Source organism: Notolabrus celidotus, chromosome 10 (genome assembly GCF_009762535.1).
Source record: "Notolabrus celidotus isolate fNotCel1 chromosome 10, fNotCel1.pri, whole genome shotgun sequence".
Lineage (NCBI taxonomy): Eukaryota > Metazoa > Chordata > Actinopteri > Labriformes > Labridae > Notolabrus > Notolabrus celidotus.
This window is the reverse complement of record NC_048281.1, coordinates 378,113-403,872: the sequence shown is the minus strand read 5'-3', so window position 1 is coordinate 403,872 and position 25,760 is coordinate 378,113. Positions and strand designations below refer to the sequence as shown.

At 41.4% G+C, this 25,760-nt stretch overlaps 1 protein-coding gene across 1 annotated transcript in view; it reads right to left on the bottom strand.

Moving 5' to 3' along the window:
• The window catches only part of obsl1b (obscurin like cytoskeletal adaptor 1b), a 34,389-nt gene extending 9,115 nt beyond the window's left edge, over positions 1 to 25,274 (bottom strand). The window contains exons 1-17 of the mRNA XM_034694157.1: positions 24,260 to 25,274; positions 22,514 to 22,783; positions 21,391 to 21,651; positions 20,931 to 21,242; positions 20,543 to 20,809; positions 20,059 to 20,334; positions 8,790 to 9,065; positions 8,398 to 8,670; positions 7,971 to 8,246; positions 7,616 to 7,891; positions 7,021 to 7,296; positions 6,664 to 6,939; positions 5,543 to 5,812; positions 4,796 to 5,062; positions 3,470 to 3,736; positions 933 to 1,045; positions 684 to 837 (exon numbers count right to left, since the gene is read on the bottom strand). Of these exons, the coding sequence (XP_034550048.1) occupies positions 684 to 837; positions 933 to 1,045; positions 3,470 to 3,736; positions 4,796 to 5,062; positions 5,543 to 5,812; positions 6,664 to 6,939; positions 7,021 to 7,296; positions 7,616 to 7,891; positions 7,971 to 8,246; positions 8,398 to 8,670; positions 8,790 to 9,065; positions 20,059 to 20,334; positions 20,543 to 20,809; positions 20,931 to 21,242; positions 21,391 to 21,651; positions 22,514 to 22,783; positions 24,260 to 25,274 (5,125 nt within the window). The remainder of the gene's footprint in view (positions 1 to 683; positions 838 to 932; positions 1,046 to 3,469; positions 3,737 to 4,795; positions 5,063 to 5,542; positions 5,813 to 6,663; positions 6,940 to 7,020; positions 7,297 to 7,615; positions 7,892 to 7,970; positions 8,247 to 8,397; positions 8,671 to 8,789; positions 9,066 to 20,058; positions 20,335 to 20,542; positions 20,810 to 20,930; positions 21,243 to 21,390; positions 21,652 to 22,513; positions 22,784 to 24,259) is intronic.
• Between the last annotated feature and the right edge of the window lie 486 nt (positions 25,275 to 25,760).

Below are 25,760 nucleotides of genomic sequence, written 5' to 3'. Positions count from 1 at the left end.
GGCTAACAGCAGATGGCAGCAGCGAACAGGTAGGGGAAGTAGCTTTGTTGCCTAAATTGAGCCGGTGCCACACATTTTGCTAAGTCACTTATTTTAGGATAAGTTAATTTAATTGATTACTTTATTATAGTTTCTACACCACTACATACTGAATTGTGCATATGGACAATGTGTGAGTGTAACACAGTTATTATGCAGCTTCAGAGCTCAATGTAATATTTGATTGAGTCCCAGTTACCTGCAGTGTTGATTAGCATGTGTGCTATCAGTTATGAAGCTAGGGAGTCACTTAGACAATGCCCTGTTACTAAGTTGGCCTTATCTCTTGAAAAACTACTGATTCAAAGTTAAATAAAAGGAATAGTGGTGTGTCTCAGTCCGCTAATACGACTGTAGCATAGCTTTACTGTGCTTATTTTGTATTTCATTGAAATGTCTGATAGCTTTGTTGTAGCCTTGTGTGTTTATTCCATAATTCTGGATAACTGTGTTTTAGTAGATATTTACAATCATGATCCGCAATTTATATTATATTTCTTTTGCATTTTGTTAACACACCTCCTTTTGCTTTCATGATTACAGCCCTACCTCTCCTTGTTCTTTCACTCAGGATACAGCACAGCTGAACTGCAAAACACCAGGCCCTTGTCTATGATTTATACAATGTTGATGTCAGACTTTACCGTAGACCTCCACCGTGCAGGATGTAGTAACATCTCCAGCATCACAGGTGAAGATGCCAGAATCACCGACATTACATTTCATGATCTGAAGAAAGCGTTTCCTTCCCATTGCATAAATGCGCAGGTCCTTGGTTGGCTTCACCTCAACCCCATCCTGGAGAGAAAAAACCCACAAATATTGATTAACTGAATCATTTCCAAACAATATACTGTATAAGGAGCTCTAAAATAAAAAAAGTTAACACTTGCCTTGAGCCATTTCACGTTAACATTATGTCTTGATAGCTCACACTCAATAGAGATTATCGCCCCATCAGGGAATTTCTGGTCTTCCAGTTTTCTGAAAACGGTCACTGGGGGCTCTGTCAGGGTAAAAAGAGGCTCAGTTAGGCAAACCAAACACATATTTATTTTAATTTAAAGAAGCCCACACAGTTAAGTTATGTGGACTAATTCAACGCGATGACATTTTCATCCAATTGTCATCTTCAGCTTTTCACCCCTGAGCTCAAAGGGATGATGCATACTGAGTGACCGGGTATGGAGCGGATTATTTTACAGCATGGGGTTAAACTAGCACCTGACAGGATAGACTGAACAGTTACCGCGTTTCAATAGATCATGCTAGGCTATTTTATGTTTGTAATGTGAGACTAGATGAAGGCGACGGTGGCACAGCCGCCACTGTATTCTATTATCATGCCTCCGCTGGTTGGCATGTGGTCTATTGAGAGTATTGCTCTGTGCTGTACAATGTTTGTGAGCTGAAAAATAAACAAGAGCTTGTATATTATTTATATTAACACTAACCACATTATGGTTAGTAATGACTGTGTTTCATACATTTCAAAAGGGAATTGTGGAAACATAAGACCTAAATCCAATGGATGATGGGCTGTTTTTTTTTTTTGCTTTAACTTAAACTTACAGGTAAACTATATCTGAGCAAAGTATCATCAAACAAGTGCTTGTTTTTTCCACTGACAGGCTGCAGTTGTCACTGTGCTGTGTAATGACCGTGCAGACAGGATTGTCAGACTGTTGGTTTTCAGGTAAGGTCTTTTTTTTTTACTGGAAGCAGCTGTTTACACAGCTCTCTTCAAAGACATCAGACTCTATTGACAAAAACTGTAATTAACCTTGCAAACTGTAGGAGTCACTGGTCTACGACTGCCTTGTGTGGTTAGTTTTTGTGTATTATTGTGTTGTGTTAGATCTGAGGGTGCCTTTCGACCAAGAGTTCCGGGATCTTTTAGTCCCCAGACCTACTTTCCCCTGAAATAAAAGGTTCCTGTGCCCCCATTGTTGTCTACGTTTGGACCGCGGGCTGAAGTCCCGGGTAGATTGTGTAAATCAGGCCAGTGACGTATGGAGAAAAAAAAAGTAAATGCACTACACCACCAGACCAGTAGAGGGCAGTAAAACAAAGACGAATGCCATTCATCACAGATGACACCATAGAAGCAGACGGAAAGGCAGGTATCATTATGAGCAACACAACAGTTAGCCTGTTAGCATGAAGAGACTCAGCTGGTCTGTTTTAGATGGTGCTATATTTCATCACAGATGGATTCACTGAATCAACACGTGAGAGGAGATAAGAGCGAGTAGCAAAGACGTTTCAACACGGCTTTAAAATCCTTTTGAACTCAAGAAGCCATGATCGCAGAGATCGGCCGGTGTTTTGGTTTAAACAGCGACCCTGTTAACTGGAGACTTTCAGCCGGATGCATCCCTCATAAACGTCTTTAGACCATCATTAAATATCTGATGAGGATATTTTGAAATCTTAATAAAAACTAAACTAGTTTGCATTCCCAGGAACTCCCTCTGTGTTTCAACAGCTGTGTAAACTCCACAAACACTGACACGTTCAGCTGAAGGTCTCCAGTTTACAGGGTCACTTTTAAAACCGGAACACCGGGAGAGACTCATTCACGGTGGGCTGAGAGAAGACTACTGTTACAAGCTGCTAAATCAAGAGAATCACAGCTTCTTCTTTTGAAAAGTACACACACATACAAAAAAGATAGAACAAATAAAAACTAATGAAAGAAAGAGAAATCAAGAGAATCACAGATGTGTGTGATGTTATTGTGGACGGCCGGCGGGATAGAAACACTGCGGTTAATCTACCAATCAGACACGTTCAGCATTGCAGGCCCTGCCCCCTGTTAGTCTAAGGACCTTTGAAAAGTACTACCCCCCTAGCAGGGGCTTTTTAGGGGGGAGATTATCTACCCCTGAACTAAATTTAGACCCTGGGTCCACCGGTCGAAACACACGTAGTTCAGGGGTTAAGTTCCTCTGGTCAAAAAACGCCTTGAGAAACTCTTAAACTCCAAAGGTACACAACACAGACAAGGAACTAATCGAGGCACTAGAGGACCAACTCCTGTGATCTGCAAGGTGAAATGATGGAATTTGTAAAAGGAATGTGGTCACTTGTAAGAGGATGAGGTAGTGACTTAAAGATCTTAAAATAAAATAAGTCTATCTGTGTAGGAATACTTTCAATTTTCATGCAAGTTTGCATGGTAGGAAATACAAGTACTTCAAGTTGGTGTACTTCAGTCAGGGCCATTTGCCTTCAGCTGATAAAGCCATGAAGAGGTATTGTTGTAGCAGCAGGCATGAGGAATCTAAAACTTTGAATCCTCTGTATGGACATTACTGTACAATGGATGTAATAGAAAATGACACTCTGTATTGCTACAACAGGGAGATCAAATTTTTTCATCTGTATTTTGTAACACCATCCAAATCCTGTTTTCTTTATAACATACCCTTCACAACAAGCCTCGCAGATGTCTTCAAATTCTCTACACCGAATGTAAACGTTCCAGTGTCCTCTACTGAAAGGTTAGAGACAGTGAGGCTGTGGACTTGTCCTTTGGCACTCATACGGAAGTGATTTGTGGGCTTCAGCTTGATCCCGTTTCTTGTCCAGGTGCCTGAAACGTTTGGATGCGAGAGCTCCACTTCAAGAGATGCTGTTTCTCTCTCTGTGGTTTTGATGTCCTTCAGCCCTCTCTTGATTGTGATCTTTCGAGCTGTAAAGACAATTTAGGGCTGTGTTAAGAGACATACTTCTCTAGTCCAACAAGTGACTGTTAGCTCACTACTTTGTTAGTGATTGTTGTGCTCGTACTCTTCAGCAAAATGATAAACAAAGGTAATGTTTGAAAGAAACAGTAGCTGACAATTTCAATCCACTCTGACACCAGTAGCCATGGTGTCCAATCTATGTTGCAGAATAGACTTGGACTCTGTTATGTGAACAGCAGTCTACAGCTAAACAATACAAGCTGGCACACACAGACAAGATGATATTTTAGTCATTTGAGTATGGGGCTTTACACAAAAGCCTCATCTGAAAGTGCCAACATTTTTCACTTATTCTAACACAGACAAGCATTCCCCGTGGAAAAAAGGAGTGTTTATTTTGGAGACCTGATGACAACAACCTTAGTTTTGAAGGCCAGGGTATAAATTTAGATGCAATGAGAGGAGATCCAAATTCATAGGAGGTGCCAACAGCAGCCTGAAGTCCTGACTGTCCCCTTCCCACCCACGCTAGTGTTGAAAGAACAGCCTTTAATTCAACCATTGGCCAATGGATCATAGGACTAAGAAATATAAGCAGCCTGTACCAAGAAAAACAAACCTAAGCACATCTTAATCACTACAAGATGTCTGTTTTATAGTGTGTCAAGCTTGCAGCTTTAAGACATTAAAGGGGTGCTTGTCCTCTGGAAATGTAACTTTGTTAATTCCTATTCTCCTTATTGAACAGAAGCATTGCACTTCTTCTAATTTATGAGGAATTTCAAAAGCATCAGGTGGTTTGATCCCTGACATCAGAAATCATCAGGACTTTATGTGTCAACACAGAAAAACTAGTCTGAGAGTCTGCTTGGACTGTGAGGCCATCACCTGTTGGTTGCCATCATGTTCCAGTACAAGTGCCACCCTGGTCCCCAGTCACTCAAATTACTCTTACTCAGTTAATTGAGCTTTGCCTTCAGAAGAAGAAGCAATGGAAGTGGAGTCGTCTGCAATGGCGGTAAACAAACAGCAACAGGGCATAGTGAGAACACGTGCACACTCACGTTCCACTGTGAGCTGGGCTTGCGTGCGGTCATGGAGGGTTTCACAGCTGTAGGTGCCCCGGTCAGACATGGCCAGTGTGTGGATGGTGAGACTGTGTTTTCGGCCATTGTGCTTCAGGGTGTACTTGGCTCCGGGGTGGATCAGCACCCCTTGTCTCATCCACTGCACCTCTCCAGAGTCCACACTCACCTCCAGCTCCAGAGTTGCCTCACTGTACTCTTCAGCTGTGACTGGTGCCATTTTCTTGGTGAATGACACCTGTTGCTCTAAAAATAAATTTAGCAAGTTACTAGATCTCTGCGTAATGTCAGTGTTCAGATAGACCAGAAGATCAGCAAAGCTACACTGCAAGTTCAAGCACAGCAAGCAAGTGAAATGGTCTGAGGAGACTGGCCTCATGCCGTGGCTCACACCTAAGCCATTTGTCTCCGTCAGTTACTTGAGGAATTCAAACAGGAGAAGGTGCCAAGCACTAACTGTTGACAGCCCCTCTTTATAAGTTAACTCTCATCTTGAAGAGTCAATATGTTATAATGTATGCTTATGGCACTCAGACATTCAGAGTATCCTGCATTCTTGTTCACTTTCACTCCAGTATTTCTGAAAACAGCTCACAGTTGAAAATATGGTAATAACAACCGGAGAGATATAAGGTTATTGAAGAAAACATGGCTGTTAAATGATTAAACTTGTGTGATTCACTGAGACAAATGTGTGTGATCAAACTGCATGGGGCTACAACCCACCTTGAACCTGGAGTTCTGCCTCTGAAACCAACCCCTCGGCATCAGCTGTCACTCTGGCGCTATCTGAAACCCTGCAGTTGTGGATGCAGAGCATGTGGCATAGTCCGTTGCTTGAAATGAGAGTGCGCTCATTCACAGGTACTTGCTTGCCATTTAGGCGCCACACCAACTTAGTGTCCTCTGGTGAAACCACACACTTAAATACTGCGTCTTCTCCTTCACAGATGGTGATGTTGCGAAGCTCTGCTATGAACTCAACAAGACGGGGAGCTGCAGGCGAAGCGATCAGCTGAATTAGATTCACCGTGACTCACATTATTTTCTCCTACATGCCTTAAAGTTGTCTGATTTGGAGTAAACTTACTTTCTACAGCGACAGTGGCTGAGGTCCTGTCATCTGTGGACTCACAGGAATATTCTCCAGCATCTTCGTCCTGTACTTGATGGATGGTAAAGCTTCGCTCCCGACCCTGTGCCCTTATCGTGTGCCGACGACTTGGCGCGATCTCTTTGCCATCTTTTAGCCACTGAACATCTCCTTTGAGCTTGCTGATCTCACAGCGTAATATAAGGCTACTGCCCTTCAAAGACACTGTGTTCTCCAAAGGTCTGATGAATTTCCCTGTCGGTTCTGATGTGCAGGAAAACAAATACAGAGACGGTAACTTCAGACAATCACACATCAGTTAAAGTTAACACGGAAAAAGTGATGACATTTTCTTTAGCAGTGCCAAATTCTTACCTTTAACTAAAAGACTGAAATACATCTCATCTGTGTTTACGTCACAGACATATTCTCCCGAATCTGACAGCTGCAGGGGATTAATGATGAGCTTGTGGATATTACCCTCACTGGAGATGTGAATGTTGTCCTTGTTCAGTAGTTGGCCATCTTTCAGCCACCGGACATTAGTTCTTTCACGGCTCACAATGGCACACAGTGTGACACTCTCACTTTCACAAGCTGAGATTGTATTACTCTCATCTTTATTCACAAACGTGGCCGGTGGCTCTGAGGATAATGAGACGCTTGATAATAAGTTGCATGTTCATGTTCTCAAACATTCGGTGAATCAAACAGAACTTTGAAGTGAGATGTTGCAGAGTAAGTCAGCTCTTACCTGGAACCTCAACAATTGTTATCAATTTGTCATCGATGGCATCACAAATATACTTTCCAGAATCTGAGGGCTGAAGTCCAGAGAGAACAAGTTTCCTCACTACGTCATGGCTGTCAATTTTTATGCGAGAGTCTGGTTTCAGTATCTCGCCGTTCCATAACCAGTGAACAGTGGCGTTTGGCCGAGACACCTCACACTCCAGAACAAGGTCATCTCCTGCCATCAGAATATGATGCTCTGGGTTGCCTGAGTTTCCAATGATCTGTACTGGAGGCTCTGGACACAAAACATAGCATTATTTTATCCCTGAGGACAGGAAGGACGGATAAGAAATGCATTGCTTAGTTGTATGATCACCTTTGACAGTGATATAGAAGATCATCTTATCATCCTTTGCATCACAGGTGTACTCTCCTGAGTCTTCCAGTCCAGCATTAAGGACAACCAGAGATCGGAAAACCCCCTGCTCCTCGCTACAGTATCGTTCAGTGTCATCAATTAATTGATTATCTTTGTACCAGCTGACAGAGGCAGTTGATCTTGATAGCTCACATACAAGAATGATGTCATCTGACACTAAGAACTGCTTTTCTGTTTTTGCATCAGTTTTGCCAAGAATTTTTACGGGCAACTCTGAAAATGAACAGAACAGAAAATCTATTGAGAAACAAAATCTTCAGGTTTTTGTCATGACTCCAAAGTTTGGTAATCCGGTCTATAAAAGTAAGCTGTATGGTACAGGGCATACACATTTAAGGTAATTACCTCGCTCCAACTGGAGAAAAAAGTGTACCAATATAGACCATGATCCATGTAAATAATGGTTGTACAATATCTATATATATATATATTCAGAGCTTGTAGAAGTAGAGGAGAATTTAGGGACTTTTGAACATCCATCAGAGCTTTCAGGTTTTCTTGTCATTTTGGACTACACAGTGAAATAACGTACCTTGCACTTTTACTTGGAAATCCATCACATCATCCTTTGCATCGCAGACATATTGCCCAGCATCCTCGACTGTGAGTGAGTGGATGGTTAATTGACGCAGGACACCATCTTCCAGGATGGTGGTATTTCTGGAGTCTTCTACTTCGTCCCCATTCTTCTTCCAGCTGACCTCTGCATTAGACCTTGAAACTTCACAGTCTAGCACAAGTGTCTCTCCAGCCACCTTCTCCACTCTACTCGCCATCTTCCTTGGGCGTACAAAGCGCACCGGAGGCTCTGCATGAGAGAACTTTGGGTAAGAACCACTAAACATTGACAAAAGTAAACATTTTTAATATATCTTCACTTTCTTTACCTGCTATGTTTACAAAGAAAGTCATGGAGTCGTCTGCAGTATCACAGACGTATTCTGCAGAATCTTTGACGGTAGTCTCATGTATTATAAGTCTTCTGTAGACACCATCAACCTCCAGAACCAGGTTGTCATTCTCCTCCACTTCAAGTCCGTCTCGATACCAGCGCACCACTGCGTTAGGCCGTGAGATCTCACAGCTCAGTACCATCCTCTCAGAGGTCTGCTGGCACAGCTCCATTTGGGACTGACTTGGGGACACAATCCGCACTGGAGGTTCTGGACAGAGTTATTATCAACCCGTTTAGTCATCACTCATTTAAAAAGATGCTGATGCTTTACAGTAAATAATACATCTACACTTGTGCTTTTCTGCATGTCTGAAATTTCTACACAGTGTGTATGTTCAGTGTAGGATGATGGATTTTACCTGTTATATTAAGATGGAAGAATATTGAATCATCAGCTGTATCACAGACATACTCTCCCGAGTCCTCGACTCCACTGGAAAGAATCTTCAGTCGTCGATAAGGGCCTTCGACCTTGAGCTTTATGTTCTCGCTCTCTTGCAGCTTTTGGCCATCTTTGTACCAGCTGACAACACCGTTTTGACGAGACAATTCACAGCTCAGAATGATCTCCTCCGGGACGTGGCGGTCAAGATGGACATCCTCCTTAGGATAAGTTATCATGACTGGAGGTTCTATGAAGAAGAAGATACTAAATGAACCAGTTATTTCTATGGATTATTCACAGCGTAACACTGGTAAGGTACATTTACAGAATGTTTGTACTTGAAGTAATCAGGTGCTACTTTCTTACCTCGCACATTCACCTTGAACAGTAAAACATTGTCGCCTGCGCGACAGGTGTAGGTGCCTGTGTCAGACAGTTGGGCTTGATGTACTGTGAGGTTCCTCTTGGTGCCCTCTGCTTGCATGGTAGTATCACTGCTTGGTTGCATTTCAGTTCCGTCTTTGTACCACTGGACTTCACCATCAGCCCTCGACACCTCACAGGACAGAACGAGCTCTTCCTGTTCCACAACACTCTTGAAGAGGTCCTCCTCCGGGATATCGGCAAATGTCACCGGCGGGGCTGCAGAAAACATAACACCCAAATGTTACTTGTTGATTTAAAGTAGCACTCACTGTTTTTGCTCACACATGCAAAAGCTGTAAGGGCAGGTTTTTCGAAGCTTAGACAAGCCTTGCCATCTAAACAACAACTTAGGTTTTATAATGATAAGTGGGTATTAAGACTCTTGAAGCAAAACCAAATGAAAGCTCTGCACTGAAGCATTGGTACAACCAGTGATGCATTGAAAAACAGCCAACTCATCAGAAGTTCTGCTGTTGTTTCAACAAGCCTTGGGTGTTAATGATGTGTATGAAAAGCTACCACATGTTCAGGTTAGGTTATTTAAAGGGAAGTCAGCTATGAGGGAAATGATGATGATCAGGTTGTGCTTCCTTCTGAGATATTAGAGGTCTAGATGGTGAATGAGGCGCTACAATGACTTCCCAAGAAAAAGCTCAGCATATCACCTGTCACCTCCTCATCGAAATCGTTGAAATCTGAATCATCATCAGTTTTACAACTGTACGCTCCAGAGCATGAAGACGTTGGTGACGTCTTAACTTCTGTCCTCTGAATTCGCTCAGACTCAATGTTTATTCCTGATTTTGGCAATGGATTTAGCCCATCCTCATACCAGCAGGTCTGGCCTCTGGGGTCTGAGATCTCACACGGCACTTTGAACAAGCTGCCTGCTTCCACAGATGTGCTCCTTTCAGCCTCTGGAATAGCTGAGAATCAAACCAGTGCTATAGGAATTTCAATTCATTGAACAGTTATCAGAGCTGCTATGTTCTGTTATGCAGCATACTTTAACAGGCTAGAGCACGTAAAATCTAGATGTATCTGTGCACTGTTTGGCATAATAGCATTAGCATTTTGTGCTGAGACAGGTGTAGAGTCAGGTTACTCTGTAACTTAATCACAGCTAGTCACAGACTCAAGTATCAGTGAGTCAGTGTAAAGTGAAATTAGGAATAATCTCTTCTTAATACTATAAATGATGTGCTAAAACTGTTTTGACATGTTGTTCTCCAACCATCAGACTGTCTGTTTGTTTATACTCTTCAAGTTGTTATGAAAACATAACAAACTGGCAAGCACAGTGTTGTGCTCAGCATCCTGAAGCAAGTGATATACTTGGACATGGTCAGAGAGTTGAAAGAATTTGGACCACTACTGTTACTGCAGGACTGAGCAGTTAATCAGCATGAGCCTCTTCATCCAGCAGAACAAGCTGTAAACAACTCTGCTGTACAGTAAAATCACCGTTTAAAGTTGTGGTAGTCATGTTAGCAAACAATATCCCTTTTATACATCCAGCTGAAGCGGAGCAAATTTAGCATTTCTGTGGAGATGTGTTCTTAGGTCTAGTACTTTTACCTCTGTTTTGGTCCCCACCATCTCTGTTTTAAGATATCTGGCAACAGCGTTGAAAGACTCCACTGTGTTCATTCTAAGTCACTCTTTCTATCTGTCCTACATTCAATAATAAGGAAGTAAACTATAATCTTTTTATAGACCTTTGTCTATAAAAAGTTGCTTGCTCAAAGTCGCTGGATGTAAAAAGAATGCGTGGAAAAATACTGAAACGATTTGTGGCGCTGAGAGAAAAAGAGAGAAGTGATAACTCTCTGTCTTGTAGGGTTCAGTTATATCTTACCCATAATCATTTGTAATTTGATCTACTTCTGGTCTAAAAATATTTGTAGTTGCGTTTTAAAGCCACAAATATTCTTAAAAATGGTCGACTACTGTCCACTTATGGTATAACATGTAGCTGCGTACCACTGACATTACTTAGCTTTTAATGTTTAAAATGAGGCAACCCTTTGTGCCCAATCTGTCCACCAATTTCACAAGACAATAAATGACTGAGCATTAGTGCACAACAATTTTGACTAATGTGTTTTTGTAGTAGCCCAGCCTTAATTGATAAAAGTTAGTTATTGTGACAAAGCTCAAAATACTTAGATCACCTGCAACATCCACCTTGAATTCTATATGGTCATCTGCAGCCTCACAGCTGTACGCCCCAGAGTGTCTGACTTCTGCTGATTGAATCATCAAGGCTCTCAGTTTTTCTTTTGCTTGGATGTCATATTCACTCTCAGGAGGAAGCTGCTCTCCATCCTTGTGCCAATAGACTTGGGCAGTTGGCTCGGAGACTTCACACTGCAGCTTAATCGGGCAGCCTGCTTCGACAAATTTGTTTCTTGCAATCTCTGGAAGTGTGGAAAACCTCACAGGAGTAGCTGTGGGTATTACAAGATTTGCAGAGCACTGTTGTTAAGATCTCAGAGTATCATTCAAAAGGCAGTGCTGTCAACATTATGCTGTTTTTTAAGCACAAATAGTTTAAATTCTCCATATTCTACAAGTATTACCTATTTTAAAAACTGATTTAACAGAAGTGGGTAGAGAAAGATAATAGTGGAAATGCTACAAGTTTGATCTCACATCTCTAAAAACGCCAATGTATTCTGAATACAAGCTAATCACCTTCAACGTCCACATGGAATGTCACAACATCATCAGCGAGGCTACAGCTGTAGAGGCCAGAGTCAGAGACCTTAGCAGAATGAATCATTAACTTTCTCACACTGCCGTCTCTTTTCATATCAAGGCCAGTTTTGCAAAAAAGCTCCACATCGTCTTTGAACCAGGAAACTTGGGAAGCAGGGTCTGAGACCTCACATTGAAGAACAATCTGACAACCAAATGTAATCATCTTGTATTTCTCTGACAGTGATACTGGCATGATCTTGGGTGATCGGCCTAAGAGAGGGGGATAACAGTGGTTTTGGATAAGAGACAAAGTTAGTTTCAGTGGACAAAACAAATTGTTCAAACTAGGGATGTCAACAATTAATCAAGTATTGATTCTTTGATTGTTAAGAACTTACTCAAACACATTTTTTTGTTTGGATTTTCTATCATGTGGAACAAACATAATGTGGTTTCATATTTGGTTCAGCTATCAGGGAGGTGTTTTAAGTTTAAAGCATGTTTTGATGTGAATCAGCTGACTACAGGTGTTGAAACTTACATCCCTAGTTCAAACAATCACACCCTGTTCACATACACACTGAAAACAAAGCAAATCACTCACACCAAAACGATTGGTGTGACATGTTTGATAAGGAAAAAGATGGGATGAATGTATATCACCTTTTATGTCCACTTTAAATGTGACGGTGTCGTCTGATGTGGAACATTCATAGGTGCCACCATGCATGTTTTCAGATGAATTGATGAGGAGAGTCCTTGTTAGACCATCTGACTGTGTTTCCATATTGTTTTGTGGTAGGAGCTTCGTCCCATCCTTGTACCAGTCCACATGAGCGGAGGGGTCATGGGACAGTTCACAGCTGAGCATGATGGGAGAGCCTTCTTCGACAGACTTGTTCCTGTCACTCTCTGGAAGCTCTGAGAACTTCACAGGTAGTGCTATAGGTTTCGGATATTGCAAAAAGAGTGTCTTAATAAACCTCATGAATATAAAAGAATTTGAAAACGGAACATCTTAACACACAAACATAAACGCAACAAGCACTCACAAAGACTGAACAGCGGAAGACAAAACATCATTCCAAGGGTTAAAGAGCAAGAGTCAAGAAAGTAGTCCACAGTTATTGTGCACCAACATAAGAAGCTTGAAGAAGCACAGGTAAGGCCCAAACATGATGTTTGATTATAGCAGAGAGGCTGTTTTCAGTTAGTGCCCTTCATGACACACGTATAGTCCCTTCTGTAAGCCATTAGTCATGCATAATGAGAGGCTGCAATGTGAAGCTGCAAGCTTAACACCATGTTGTGAGGAAAGACTTCTGTTTAATTTCTCTGTTAAAAAAGTTTTGAATAAGTTAGCAACCAAACCTTGGTGTAGTAGAAGGCTGCTGCCTTTAGCTGTTTTTGTTCAGTTGACCACATTTACAAAGCAGATTCATTTATTGTTTAGTGATTAGACAAAGATGACTTAATCACCTGCTGTTATAGTTAGTTAGCAGTGCAAAGCAGTGAAAGCTCTACAATTTCTGAGCATCACCTGTGACTTCCACAGCAAACTGGATGTCATCATCCTTTGACTCACAACGGTATACGCCGGTGTGAGCCCGCTCTGCTGACGGGACAACTAGACTCCTCAAATGTCCCTCTGACTGGATGTCTACTCCACTCTGAGGTAGGAGCTGTGTTCCATCCTTGTACCAACTGACTTGTCCAGTAGGGTCTGACAGCTCACACTGCAGGGCAATGGGAGTGCCCGCCATGACCGTCTGATTCTGGTCAGCCTCAGATAGAGCTGAAAACTTCAGTGGAGCTACAGGATTGAATATAAGACAGAATTGTTCAATACAACAGGTTCTAAAAGAAACTAAAGTTCTAGCAGCATTCAAGAACTGAATAATATACAGTTTTCAAATTCAAACTAACAACACTCAGTATTCATAGCACAAGGGTTAGCTGCATGTGTTATGTACAGCTGAATGGCATGCCAGACATGTAGTGCTTGTAGTTGTAGTGTACTTATTGTAAAGTAAAGGTGGCAAAATAAAAAAAGGCAACAACATGAGGATCTTGCATCGTAAACTTCATATAATAAATTACAACTATCAGATAATCTTTGGGTCTCATGATTAGAATTTAAAAGTTTGATATATTTAGTCTAGCCTTTTCAGATTTTATAGCTAGTCTATGTTTTTGGATACTGATTGTGTATTGAAATTTTTTTTTTTGAATATACAATTACAGAAAAATGAAGACACCAATATCCTCTGAATGTTAAAAAGACACTAATGTTTCTCATCCTTTTACTATTTTAATGTGACTGAAAACGTCAGAAACAACATTGCATATCATTTAAACCCCTTGCCACAAAAGGGAAAAAAGAAATGGAGCTTTATCTTTTGAATACATTACTGTGAGTAAGCTCTTTCTGAGGCTTCAATGTGGGCACTCGACTCTTTCTTAAATGAAAGATCTTCAAACAACTAACTCACTTCACTGACGACTGTCAGAGGCACCTAAAAGAAAACAACTGGAGCAGCATGGTTTCAGGTAAGGCTTTACCTAATAATAATAATAATAATAATAATAATAATAATAATAATAATAATAATAATAATAATAATGATAATAATAATTGTACTCTAAAGTGTCTGTAGTACATTGGTAGGGTTGTACTAAGATCCTGTATTAATTAACTCCATTTAAACATTAACTTGTTTGTTTGTTTATTTATTGCTTTATCTGGATTTAGTGTGTGTGTGTGAACAACACAAAAAATGTAAGGCAGTCTAACTTTTTGCTTAAAGCCTTTTCTAACAGTCTGTAGGAAATGAGGTCGCTGTTGTCTTAAAGGTAGAGTGTGTAGGTTTTGTAAGTTGCTGTTTGTCAACATGCCATTCATGGTTTGCAGTTTGAGCAGTTGAATGGTCTCTACCTTGTCTAAAATCTACAAGTGAAATGGATAAAAACATAGTTTTTGTCACCTTTAACATCCACATGAAACTGCACTGCATCATCTGTTGTCTTGCAGCTGTAAATCCCAGCCTGAGAGATCGTCGCTGACTGGAAAGTCAGTGTTCTTAAGGAACCCTCTGCCAGCGTGTCCTGCCCCGCTGCTTCATTTAGTTTCACTCCATCCTTGAACCAAGTTACTTGAGCATTGGGATCTGATATCTCACACTGAAGGGCTATTGGTTCACCGACTTCAACAGACTTGTTGCTCTCAGCCACACAAAGTGTCGTAATTCTCACAGGCGAAGCTGGGGAGGTTTGAGGTAACATCGAAAGAAAATGGCATCACCATGACTGACTTCAACAGATTGATGCTTTCAAACATAGAAAAGCAGAATCACAAATCAAGATTAGTCATGCCAGTAATTCTTAGGAGTTAAAATAAGTCATATTCGACATCATATTTAAGTTATTAGTAATCTAACGAGATATCTTTGGTTAGATTTTAGATAACTAGGCATTCAAGTTAGGATTTGAAGCCAATGTATTTAATCTTTTCCCTATCTTTAATATTCCTAAGACCACCCAAGCTCAAACTTTTACACTGACTGCTGAAGTAGTTTTAGTACGAGCAAATCAAGTAAATAAATGTAGAAATCGTCAAAAACTCAAGGATTGCAAGTAGCAATCTCTTCATTTTACACAATGTCAAGATTGTGCCAGATCATGTTTGTTTGAATATGCTAACCATTTAAATCACCTTCAACAGCCACCTTATTTGCAGTGACACCGTCACTCCAGTTACTGTCACATGTCCTTGATAGATAGATCTCTTCTGATTGGTCAATAGATGCCGTCTTGTAATAGCAATGCTCTGCCAGCCGGGTGGATGAAACTTGCACAGAGTTAACTGTGCTTTCTACTTGGTATTCTGTGGCCTTCATGACAGGAGGGCACACTGCTTGGACTGTGTTGGCCTGCATGGACTTGCACTGCATCTCTGAATCGTTAGGTGATTCTTGTTTTAAGCAATTGAGGTCATCATATCTGGTGCAAGCAGTCTGTTGCAAATTACAATGTGCTTCATGTTGGACAGTTTCTGCCTTTTTGGAGTCACACAACTCTGATGTGTGAGGAGATGGAGGCTCAGATAAGTCACTGATCTTCTCTGACTGGACGTTTGAGGTCTGAAGGGGTCTGGAAAAATCCACCAATTTTTCAGTTGCAGTCCATAAAGAGTCGATGGGCCCCTCCCGTACACGTTTAGTTTGTAAGCAATCAAGACGTTTCTCTGACACAAGAGCTGATATCTGTATGGGGCAACAGAACTGGTCTGATTCGATACAGGCAGTCTGCAGGGGTTTAAGACACTCCTCTGTTGGGACACTCACAGTGCAGAAGGACGTAAAGGGCCCCTCTGATTGTACAGTTGCCGTATTCAAGGTTTTTGAGGGTCTCTCTGACTGCAGATTTGCAGCTTTGGGGAGATTAAAGTCTGATTTGACTGTTGCAATCTGTAAATGGTTAATAAAATGCTCTGACTGGGCAGCAACAGTCTGTTGGGGGTTACCTAGCTCTGAGTTGAATGCTGGTATCTGTATTGAACTATGTAACTCCTCTGATTGGCCAGTTTGAGTCTTGATGGTGGATTCCATTGATTCAACAGATGCAGTCTGCTGAAAATCATTGAACTCATCCGACTGGACAGCTGTCTGCAGATGATCCCCAAGCTCATCAAGTGGGGCTTCTGCATGCTGTATATTGTCAATACATCCTTCCCCTTTGTACTCAGTGAGCTGTTCAGAGTGACAGAATGTGCTAGATTGTATTTTGGATGGCTCTGTTAAGTTATAGTTCACTGAAGATTGGACATGGCTGATTTGTTGATGGTTTGAGAGTTCCTTTAGCTGGTCAGTTGTATTCCAGTTTGTTTTTGTATATTCAAATGTTGACTGAGAGGTTGGTATATGGCTGGAATGTTCTTCGTATGTCTTTATATCTTCTGTCTTGCCTCCAGAGATGACGGCATTACATTTTGCAGATATGCAGTCAATGCCAACAGGAGAAGCCTCTTCAGTTGACCTCTTCTCTTGGTCAGAAGAAAGCCTTGGCGATGTCGCTGTAGCATTGTGATGTACACAGAGAAAGGTTTTCAGTGGTTGATGGTCTTAATAATTCTTCTCAAAACAGAATTTGACATCAGTGTGGGTTAGCATGGAGTTATGGGAAAGTTCATTGCAAAGACAAACAAGAAGGTCGACCAGTTTTGGTCTGAGATTGAGCTCCTATATTTCGCCCTTCTGACTCCTAGTACTTTTATACCATCAGTCTGTACACTACCACCCTAAAAATCTAAGCAGTACATCAATTTTCTTCTCTTTGGAAAGAGTTCGTTGTCATTGCAACATGGAGATGTTCAGGGCAGCAATGTGAATGAAGGGATCTGGCGATGAATAAGAAGATGAACTCAAAGACTTGCAAGCTGCTTGTTACAAGCAAAGATGGCTGTTAAAATGAAGAATTAATGGACAAACACAACACATATGTTAGTATGAAGAGCAGCTATTCAGCTACTAACATCCACATGATGGATTAAGAGCCAAGAACTGCAAAAAATTACATGAAATCAGAATTCAACATGATATGAAGCAATTGTCTTAAGAAAAAAAGTCAGGTGCCTTGGATGATCGGGCTAACGGTAAAGTGCACCACTACAGTTAGTGGCATTTATGTGCTGGGTTAACATGGATGACTGATGTTGAAATATATCAAATCACCTTCGACATGGAGAGTGTATTGGGCAGATTCATCAGCTATCTCACCAATCTGGTTACCATAGTGACACTGCTCTGCTGTTTGGACAAAGCCAAAAAGAAAACAATGAGCTGGGTGATAGCTTCACGTATGAAACTAGATTCTTGATGCTTAATTGTGCAGGTACAATGTGGAACACCACCTGTCTTCACCGCACATAGCTGTGCATCCCCAGATGTTTCACAGCCAAACCTCCCATCACCAGACAAGTCATGTGACTGAAGGGGCAAGACTTGGCTGCTGCTCTGTGATTCACAGTCAGCTTCGCTTTTTGGGTAGATCTGGGTTCCATCTTTGTACCAACAGGCTTTGGCAATGGGATCTGAAATCTCAAATTGCTGAACAATTTGGCAGTGCACTTCAGCAGACTTCTCAACATCAGGACCAAGCGGATTTGTTGAAGGTGGCACTAAAGACAATCATTGGGAGGATAATATGAATGTGCATCGCCCTAGATTTAGAAAACTGACTTCAAAAAAGACTGTCACATGTATTAGCTCTGCCTCGTAACACAAATAAGACAGACAAATGCTACACAAGGAGTTAGTGATAACTATGATACACAAAACATTCACAAAGAAAAAGTCACCTTGTTTTTTTACTATTAATTGGGCAACATCATCTGCTGTTGCACAATAGTATGTTCCAGAGTTTGACGGATGAGTTGGTTCAATAACAAGGGTCTTCTTGATGCCCTCCATTTCAAAATCAGGCTCTCTATTTGAATCATGTTCTTTGTCTCTCTGCAGTGACACCTGGAAAGCAGGTTCTGAGGTTTCACATGTTGGTTCAGTTGGGCAGGATACTTCAAGTGACTGCGTCTCCACATCCTCTGGCGAGGGCGACAACAGCAACGTTGGAGCTAAAGATGATGATTCATATTATAATCCAGACTTAACAACGCATAAATACAGTCCGATTTAAGTGCACTAGGATCAGCTATACCTGAAATGGGAACTAAGCTGTCATATGACCAAATTCAAGGTGGAAAACTCACATTTTCAAGGATTACACATATACTGTCCTTAAGTCAGTAGAGATTAATTTGTCCATGATTTAAGAAACAGTTACAACCTCACACAAAACAACCACTCACTTGAACGGACAGATATGCATATTTTAAATGTTAGTTGCATCTAGGCTCTAGAAAGCTTTAGGATTTGCTCTACAATTCAGCAAATTTGAATAAAAATCACCTTTGATATCCACCGTGAAGTGGACAGTGTCATCAGAGGTATCACAGCTGTAAAGCCCTGAGTGCAAAAGCTCAGCAGATGGAATAATGAGTCTCCGCAATGTGCCATTACTCTGTATGTCCCAACCGTTCTGCGGACAGAGCTTTACGCCATCTTTATACCAGCAGACGGGCACAGTTGAGTCTGCAACCTCACATTCCAGCTCCAAAAGTTTGCCCGCTTCAAGTGACTTGGTTCTCTCAACATCAAAGATAGGCGAGTACGTCACTGGTAAAGCTAGCATTGGGAATTCAGCACAGCTAAATAAAATCAAGACTGTGGACAGGAATACCTTACAAAAATATGACTGTGGAGCAGAACATGAAACAGGTTTGGAGACTTTGAATTGAAGGCACAAAACAGGAATGGTTATAAATTATAATTACCCAGCCGGTTAAATTCTTAAAGGTTATGTGCATTAAACAGTCCTTCAAACCACAAACAGTAGAAGCGGGGGATTATTAGTCGCATCTAGGAAGAGGATTTGGGGTTACTATATTGACGCACAAGAGAAAAAGTGTAAAGTCACCTTTGATCTCCACTTGAAACTCCATGGTATCATCCTGTGTGGTGCACCTGTACACACCAGAGTCGCACAGCTCTGCAGACTGAACAACTAATGTCCTGTTGTTGCTCTCTGAGGTGATTTCTAATCCAGAATTTGAAATAAGCTGGCATTCATCCTTGTACCAGCAAACATGGGCCTCAGGATCGGACACCACACACTGGAGCATAACAGGGCAGCCTGCTCGGATCGACTTGGTCCTCATTTCTTCAGGAATTGCTGAGAACTTCACAGGTGGAGCTACAGATATGTGTAGATCTTATGTCAACCTCAAATCAACCATCAAAATCTATCTACTGACAACTACATTTCTAACATGCTTCAATGCAATTAAAGAAAAGAAGAAAGCTTAGTTGCACTTTTAACAAGTGCTAAGATGGGAGGGAACAGACAACAAACAACAGTGTCACCAGAGTTAGTTGATTTGCTGTGGAGAGCTTGTTAATGTTTCAAGTCGCATGAGGTAAAACAAATCACCTTTAATGTCGACATTGAACATGATGGTGTCACCCTTTGTCTTGCAGCAGTATAACCCAGTGTGGAAATATTCTGCTGAATGGACAACCAGTTTTCTTGCAAAGCCTTCGGTTAGAGTATCTACTTCAGTTTGATGTTGGAGCTTTGACCCATCTTTGTACCAGTACACCTGGGCAGAGGGATCTGAGAGCTCACAATGTAAAACGATGGGGCAGCCTAGTTGGATGCTTTTGTTCCTCTCAGTATCTGGAATTGCTGAAAACCTCACAGGTGGCGCTATGGATATTTAGATATTTTAATAGATGGTTAAGTTATAAATACAAGAGCTTTAAGTTAAGACAGACTTAAGAAAACAAAATACATGAATGTCTGAACAAAAAGAAGATATCAGAGTAAAAACTGACAGTGAAGATGGTTAGTGTCTGAGAAGATGTCAGTATTGTAAGTAACTCAATCCACTCACCCTCTACTTCCACATTGAACCTGATGACATCATCAATGGCATCACAGCAATAAACTCCTGAATGTGAGAACTCTGCTGATTGGATGACTATTCTTCTCATGGTGCCCTCTGATTGGATATGAAGACCCTCTGTTGTTTGTAATTCCACCCCATTCTTGTACCAGTGCACTGGAGCTGCAGGGTCTGACAGCTCACAGTAGAGCACAATGGGGTTCCCAATTTCTACAAATTTGTTTCGATCCATTTCTGACATAGGTGAAAACTTGACAAGAGGAGCTGCAAATTGAAAAAAAAACAATTTACTCTCTGCAGTCCTCAGACCAAACACATAAACGTAAGGTCACAATGTGTTGGCGTAAATCTACAGCTTTTATACCAGACAATTTTACACATTTTAGAGGTAAATGAACAAAAATCACTACAAATCGAAGGGTAAACTTCTCACATACTCAGTATTGGTATAATCATTGTGACTTGCACATACCTTGAATGTACAGGGCCGCAGAATCCCGGATGCCATAGGCAATAAATGTGATCTCAGCTCCATTGTCTGTATCACGTACTCCTCGAATTCTTAGAGATTGGTGTGTTCTTGACCGACGCATTGAATACCGTTCATCTTCCTGGAGCTGTATACCATTCAGGAACCATGTACCAATAACGGAAGCAGAGAGCTCAATAGAGAAGAGACCTTCTTGGCCCTCTGGTACCAAGGCATCTTGTAAAGGAGCTTGTATTCTTGCCACTGGAACTGTGAAACAGAATCCATATATCTAAATTAGAAAGTTTGATTCAACCATGTCGAGGTTCAAGAGAATTGAGTAAAAAAAGTTAGGGCTTAATTGATGAAGTGCTGTTGTTTCAAAACTTACCTAAGTGAACGGCCCGGGGGAACTCAACATTGTTGCTCTTTCCATATTTGTTTACACTGCAAATGCGAAATCGATAATCAGCCTCACATGGAACGCTGTCCCCAAGGATCTCCACGGCTGTTGCAGAGTCAGTGGTCAGACACTGCAGCCACTCCTGTGAGCCAGTGCCCACTTCTTGTCGCTCAAGCACATATCCGGATGGAGGGTTCTTTCGAGAGTCCTGGGCAGGAACCCATGAAAGGAGAGCTGCATTAGCACGCTCTGTGTTGATCTGCACACCCACTGGACAGCTGGGGGGACAATGTCTCGCAGCTGAAACAAGGAAAATCCATTAATAACAATAATGCCACTGGAAGAGTCGTGCAATAGCTGAAACATGTTAAACACTTTCATAAAGAATTAAAATTTTTTTGCAATGAGTGGATCTGAAATGGCTTACTTTACAAATGAGGGATCCTACCTTTCACTCGAAGCTGAGAGGATGTCTTGGATTTGCCTACGAGGAAAGTCACGAGGCCAGAGTCTTGAGGCATTGTATTGACGAAAACCAGGATGTGAGTGCGACCAAAGGACTTCAAGATGGTCTGATGTGTTTCACGGAGCTCTCTACCATCTTTGTACCAATGGATGTCCATTTCCTCTTTTTCAACTTCAACACAAAAGGCAGCGTTTTCGCCTTCCAACACGTCCACTTTTCTTGGAAGCTTGCGCAAAATTGTCCCTGTGAGGAAACACTTTGAAAGTGAGTGACTCCACACATGTACACTTTAATATGACAGACAACTTCTACAAATGGAACAACATTATAAGATATTTGTAATAGCTCAGTCTTGTCTGAGCTGACAATCTTGCCGACAGAACATAATTTGTTGGTGCATTCCAAAACCGTCAAATCGAACAGTGAATACAAAAATGAGTAATTAGATCAGACACATTCAACCAAGGTTGGCTTATTTAGTTGAGCTGCAATTTTTGTTCTATAGTTTTGATGTAAGGATGATCTTATTTGTTAAGGTAACCTCCTAATAAAGATTAAGGTTGCTACTTTGTTGTTAATAACTTTGTCATTTTAAGGAATACGCAGTCGTGATGATTTTAAGAAGGTCAACACAAGTCCAGCCTTTTGTTGATCTGGTAATCGAATGCTCCGTCCTCCTTTTGCAGGCTATATCACATGTCAGCACTGCTTTCTCTGTCCTCATTGCACAGGGCAATTGTTTATTTTGCTGCTAGAGGGCTTTCTTGCTCGGTGTTGTTTTTGGCATCTCTTTCGTAACTAAAAACACAATTTGTTTTGGAAGGAAAGTCTCATGATAAACCAGTCGTACTGAACAAAACAATTGGAGCTGGTATAAAAAAGATGGCAGAGTCAAACTTCCTACACAACACTGACTTACCCAGACTCTGTCTACTTGTTGTACAATTCAAGCATTTGCCCTGCCTGATCGTCCAAATTGGCTTCATGGTATGAAGATAAGAAATGAAACAGTGAAAAAGAAGTAGGTGTAGAGTTCTGGTTAAGCTGGTTGTGTGTACTCTTGTTCATTATGCTCGTCATTTAAGACATTTTCATCTGCATTTACCTTTCACAGCAACCTCTGCAATGCTTCTTCCCCCATCAGGCATCTCACAGAGGTAAATCCCATCATCATCCACTCCAATGTCACGGATAGTTAGTCGTCGCTTTGTTCCCCACTCCTCCATTCCATATTTGGCCCCGGGCTGCAGTCGTCTATCCTCCAGATACCATGTGATGGGAACAGAGTCCTCTGGAACTTCACACTCAAGAATTGCCAAATCTCGTTCCCATACCTCTAGATCGATGAGGGGCTGCTTGAACCGCACAGGCGGCTCTGAAGAGGAAACCAAAGGAGGAGGAAGAACAGTTTTTAGAAGAACTCCATCTGCTGTTGAAAATCTAGCTTGCTAGTTTATATACAGTTCTTTGCTATTCCTGTCACTTTATTAAAATCAATTCAGCAGACAGTCCACCCTGTGAAGACTCAAACAGCACAGCATGTATGTCTTTGCCGTCAACGCTGTAAATTGAAATATATTTGGCAGTAAATTCCAGTGAAGTAAACAAGATGAGCAAAATCATGAGACAAGTGGCTCATTTAGTTGAGGAATGGAAGGGTCATTAACACATCAGGGTGCTAGATAGAAAATAAACTGTACGTAACTGACACCAGCAGACAGTACCAGACAGTTGTAAGCAAAAGAATGTGCACTGTATTTAGTAGTCTGTGTGCAAAGCTCTTCATTTCCTTATCTTACTAATGTTTTAAGTCCAGTTAAGCACACAGACAACTCATAAAATACCTTCTTTATCTACCACATTACCTTTGATTTGAAGTCATCATTGACCATTTATCCTGCATCTTTATTTTCTTTATGTCAGCCTGATACAGTACAATGCTTTCTGTTGCAGCCATGAGTTTGGACTTCAGTGGGCCATGTGAGAAACACGATCCCCTTTGCAAAGACTTCGATCACATGGACAAACCCCCGGCCCCCCCAAGACCTTTCATAAGTTAAGTGACTTTGCAGACATCGACTGCTGTTGGAATGTGCCTCAGGCTGATGAACTTAGCCTGTTTAGATATCTCTGTACTGAAACTACACATCATTGAGACATTTCATGAATCCTCTGAACATAAGATTGAATTTCTCTTGATGAAACTGGTTTCAAAGAGTGCAGTCACTGATTATATTTGCTGCTCACTGGCCTTTTGTAAAGTCAACAGACTGATGACACCAAGCCTAATATCATTAAGAAGGCATTTGTAAACAGGAAGCAGCCTCATGGAGCAGAGCGCTCTGGGCCTTCTTAAAGCACTGGTCACTTTTGTCACAACTTCCTACCTTAATATTAGATATAACATATAGCTGTAGACAACATTATCATTGTTTAATGATTGAAATATAAACTTTAAAAACAACAATACTTGGACAGACTTTACCCTGTGTTCTTGTTGCTTACTAAGCTTAGTCAACATGTTTGTAAGATTTCAGCAACATCATGCAAAATGAACTGCTTTTTTAAAGCAACTTTACACCTCCATAAAACTTTCTAAAGTTGGACCTTGCCCTCCCTCTCTGGCCTAACCCCAATAAATGATCTCAGAGTAGCTCTTTGAATATATCTCACTGACATCATGCTAGCGTCAAATGGATAGAAACCTTATACTAGATACCACCACACCCTGACTCACTCCAAAACTAACTGCACAAACTGTCACAGGCTGCAACTGTGTCTGCATTCATTCAAATCATAAACATGTTAACACATGAAAACTCTCACGCCTCAAAAACAGATTTTGACTTACCCTTTACAGAGAGGTGAACAGCGCTGAGGGTTTGACCTGCAGTATTTGATGCAGCGCACACATAAACTCCATTATCCTTCTGCTTACAGTAGAGAACTTTAAGTGTGAAGTATCCTTCTCTGTCCTCGTATAACAAATACCGTCTTCCAGACAGTATCAGTCTGCCATCTTTCCTCCAAATGATTTCTGGTTTGGGTTTCCCAGTCACAAAGCAGCGGAATTTGGCATGCTTGCCTTCTGTCACTGCAAACATTTTCACTTTAGTGGACTTGGTCATGGTGTCATCTTTGAGGCGGTTCGGCACTTGCCTTCCACTCCTCTGTTTTCCCTGGTGGGTTTTCCAAGGGCCATTTGTGTAGCCATTGCGATTTCCTTCGTCCTCATGTCCTGGGCCTGCATCAACAAGCAACACAGCTCCTGCCAAAGCTTCTCCAAACTCGTTCCTAGCCTTACACGTATACACACCACCATCAGGTGCACGAGTCTTAAAGATCTTGAGCTGGAACCACCCACCGTCCTGGTAACCCACACTGAAATGTGTGCTTTCAAATATTTCATTGAGTTTTCTGCCATCCTTTTCCCAGACAACTTCTGGACGTGGGTTTCCCCAGAGCTTACAAGAGAAGACAGCGTCTTCCCCCCGACCGACACGGGTAGAGAGAGGCTTGATGAGGAATCTTGGCTTATTTTCTTCTCTTAACTCCATCTCCTGTGCCTCTCCCTCCACCTTCAGTGTGGCCGCTGCATATGTTTCCCCGATGCTGTTCTTTGCTTTGCAAATGTACTGGCCACTATCCTCTGTGGTCACAGCTGAAATAATGAGATTGTAAACATTTCCATCCTCAAAGACCCTGTATCGTCCTTGTGGGTCAATCTTTTCATTGTTTCTCTCCCAGATTACCTTAGGCCTTGGATCACCACCAATTTGACACTTTAGGACTGCATCAGTTCCACTTTGTACCACCACAGGTCGTGGATAGGCGAAAAAACGTGGTGCGCCTCCAAACACATCCATCACTGCTTTTTTCCCCTGCCTGTTCTTGCGTTAAGCAGTCCAGGAGTGTTATATGTCACAGTTATTCACTTGTGCACGACAGTCCAACTTCTGCACTGCAAGTTTCTAAAAAAGAAGTCACAGATGGATAACTTTAATGTCAAACAGCATGAATGTGTCAGATAATGTTTGCAAATAAAAAGTGAAACTTTAAAATCTTCTAACATTTTAACCAGATCATTCAATCATATACGAAGTAACCAAATGCATTACATGACAATATGATAAGCCCTCCATTATAAGGAAATGAACTCTAATATTTAGGAATGGAAAATAAAGCTTCTGTCATTTTGACACTCAGCCTCTACATGCATGTGTGGCAGCACCAACGGATGGTATGATTATTAGGTCTAATTGAATTAGATCTGTCTGCATGAGAGAAAAACACATGTGAGCAGTGCGAGGGGAACATCCCAAGTCCTATTGCAACAGCAGCCACAACACATA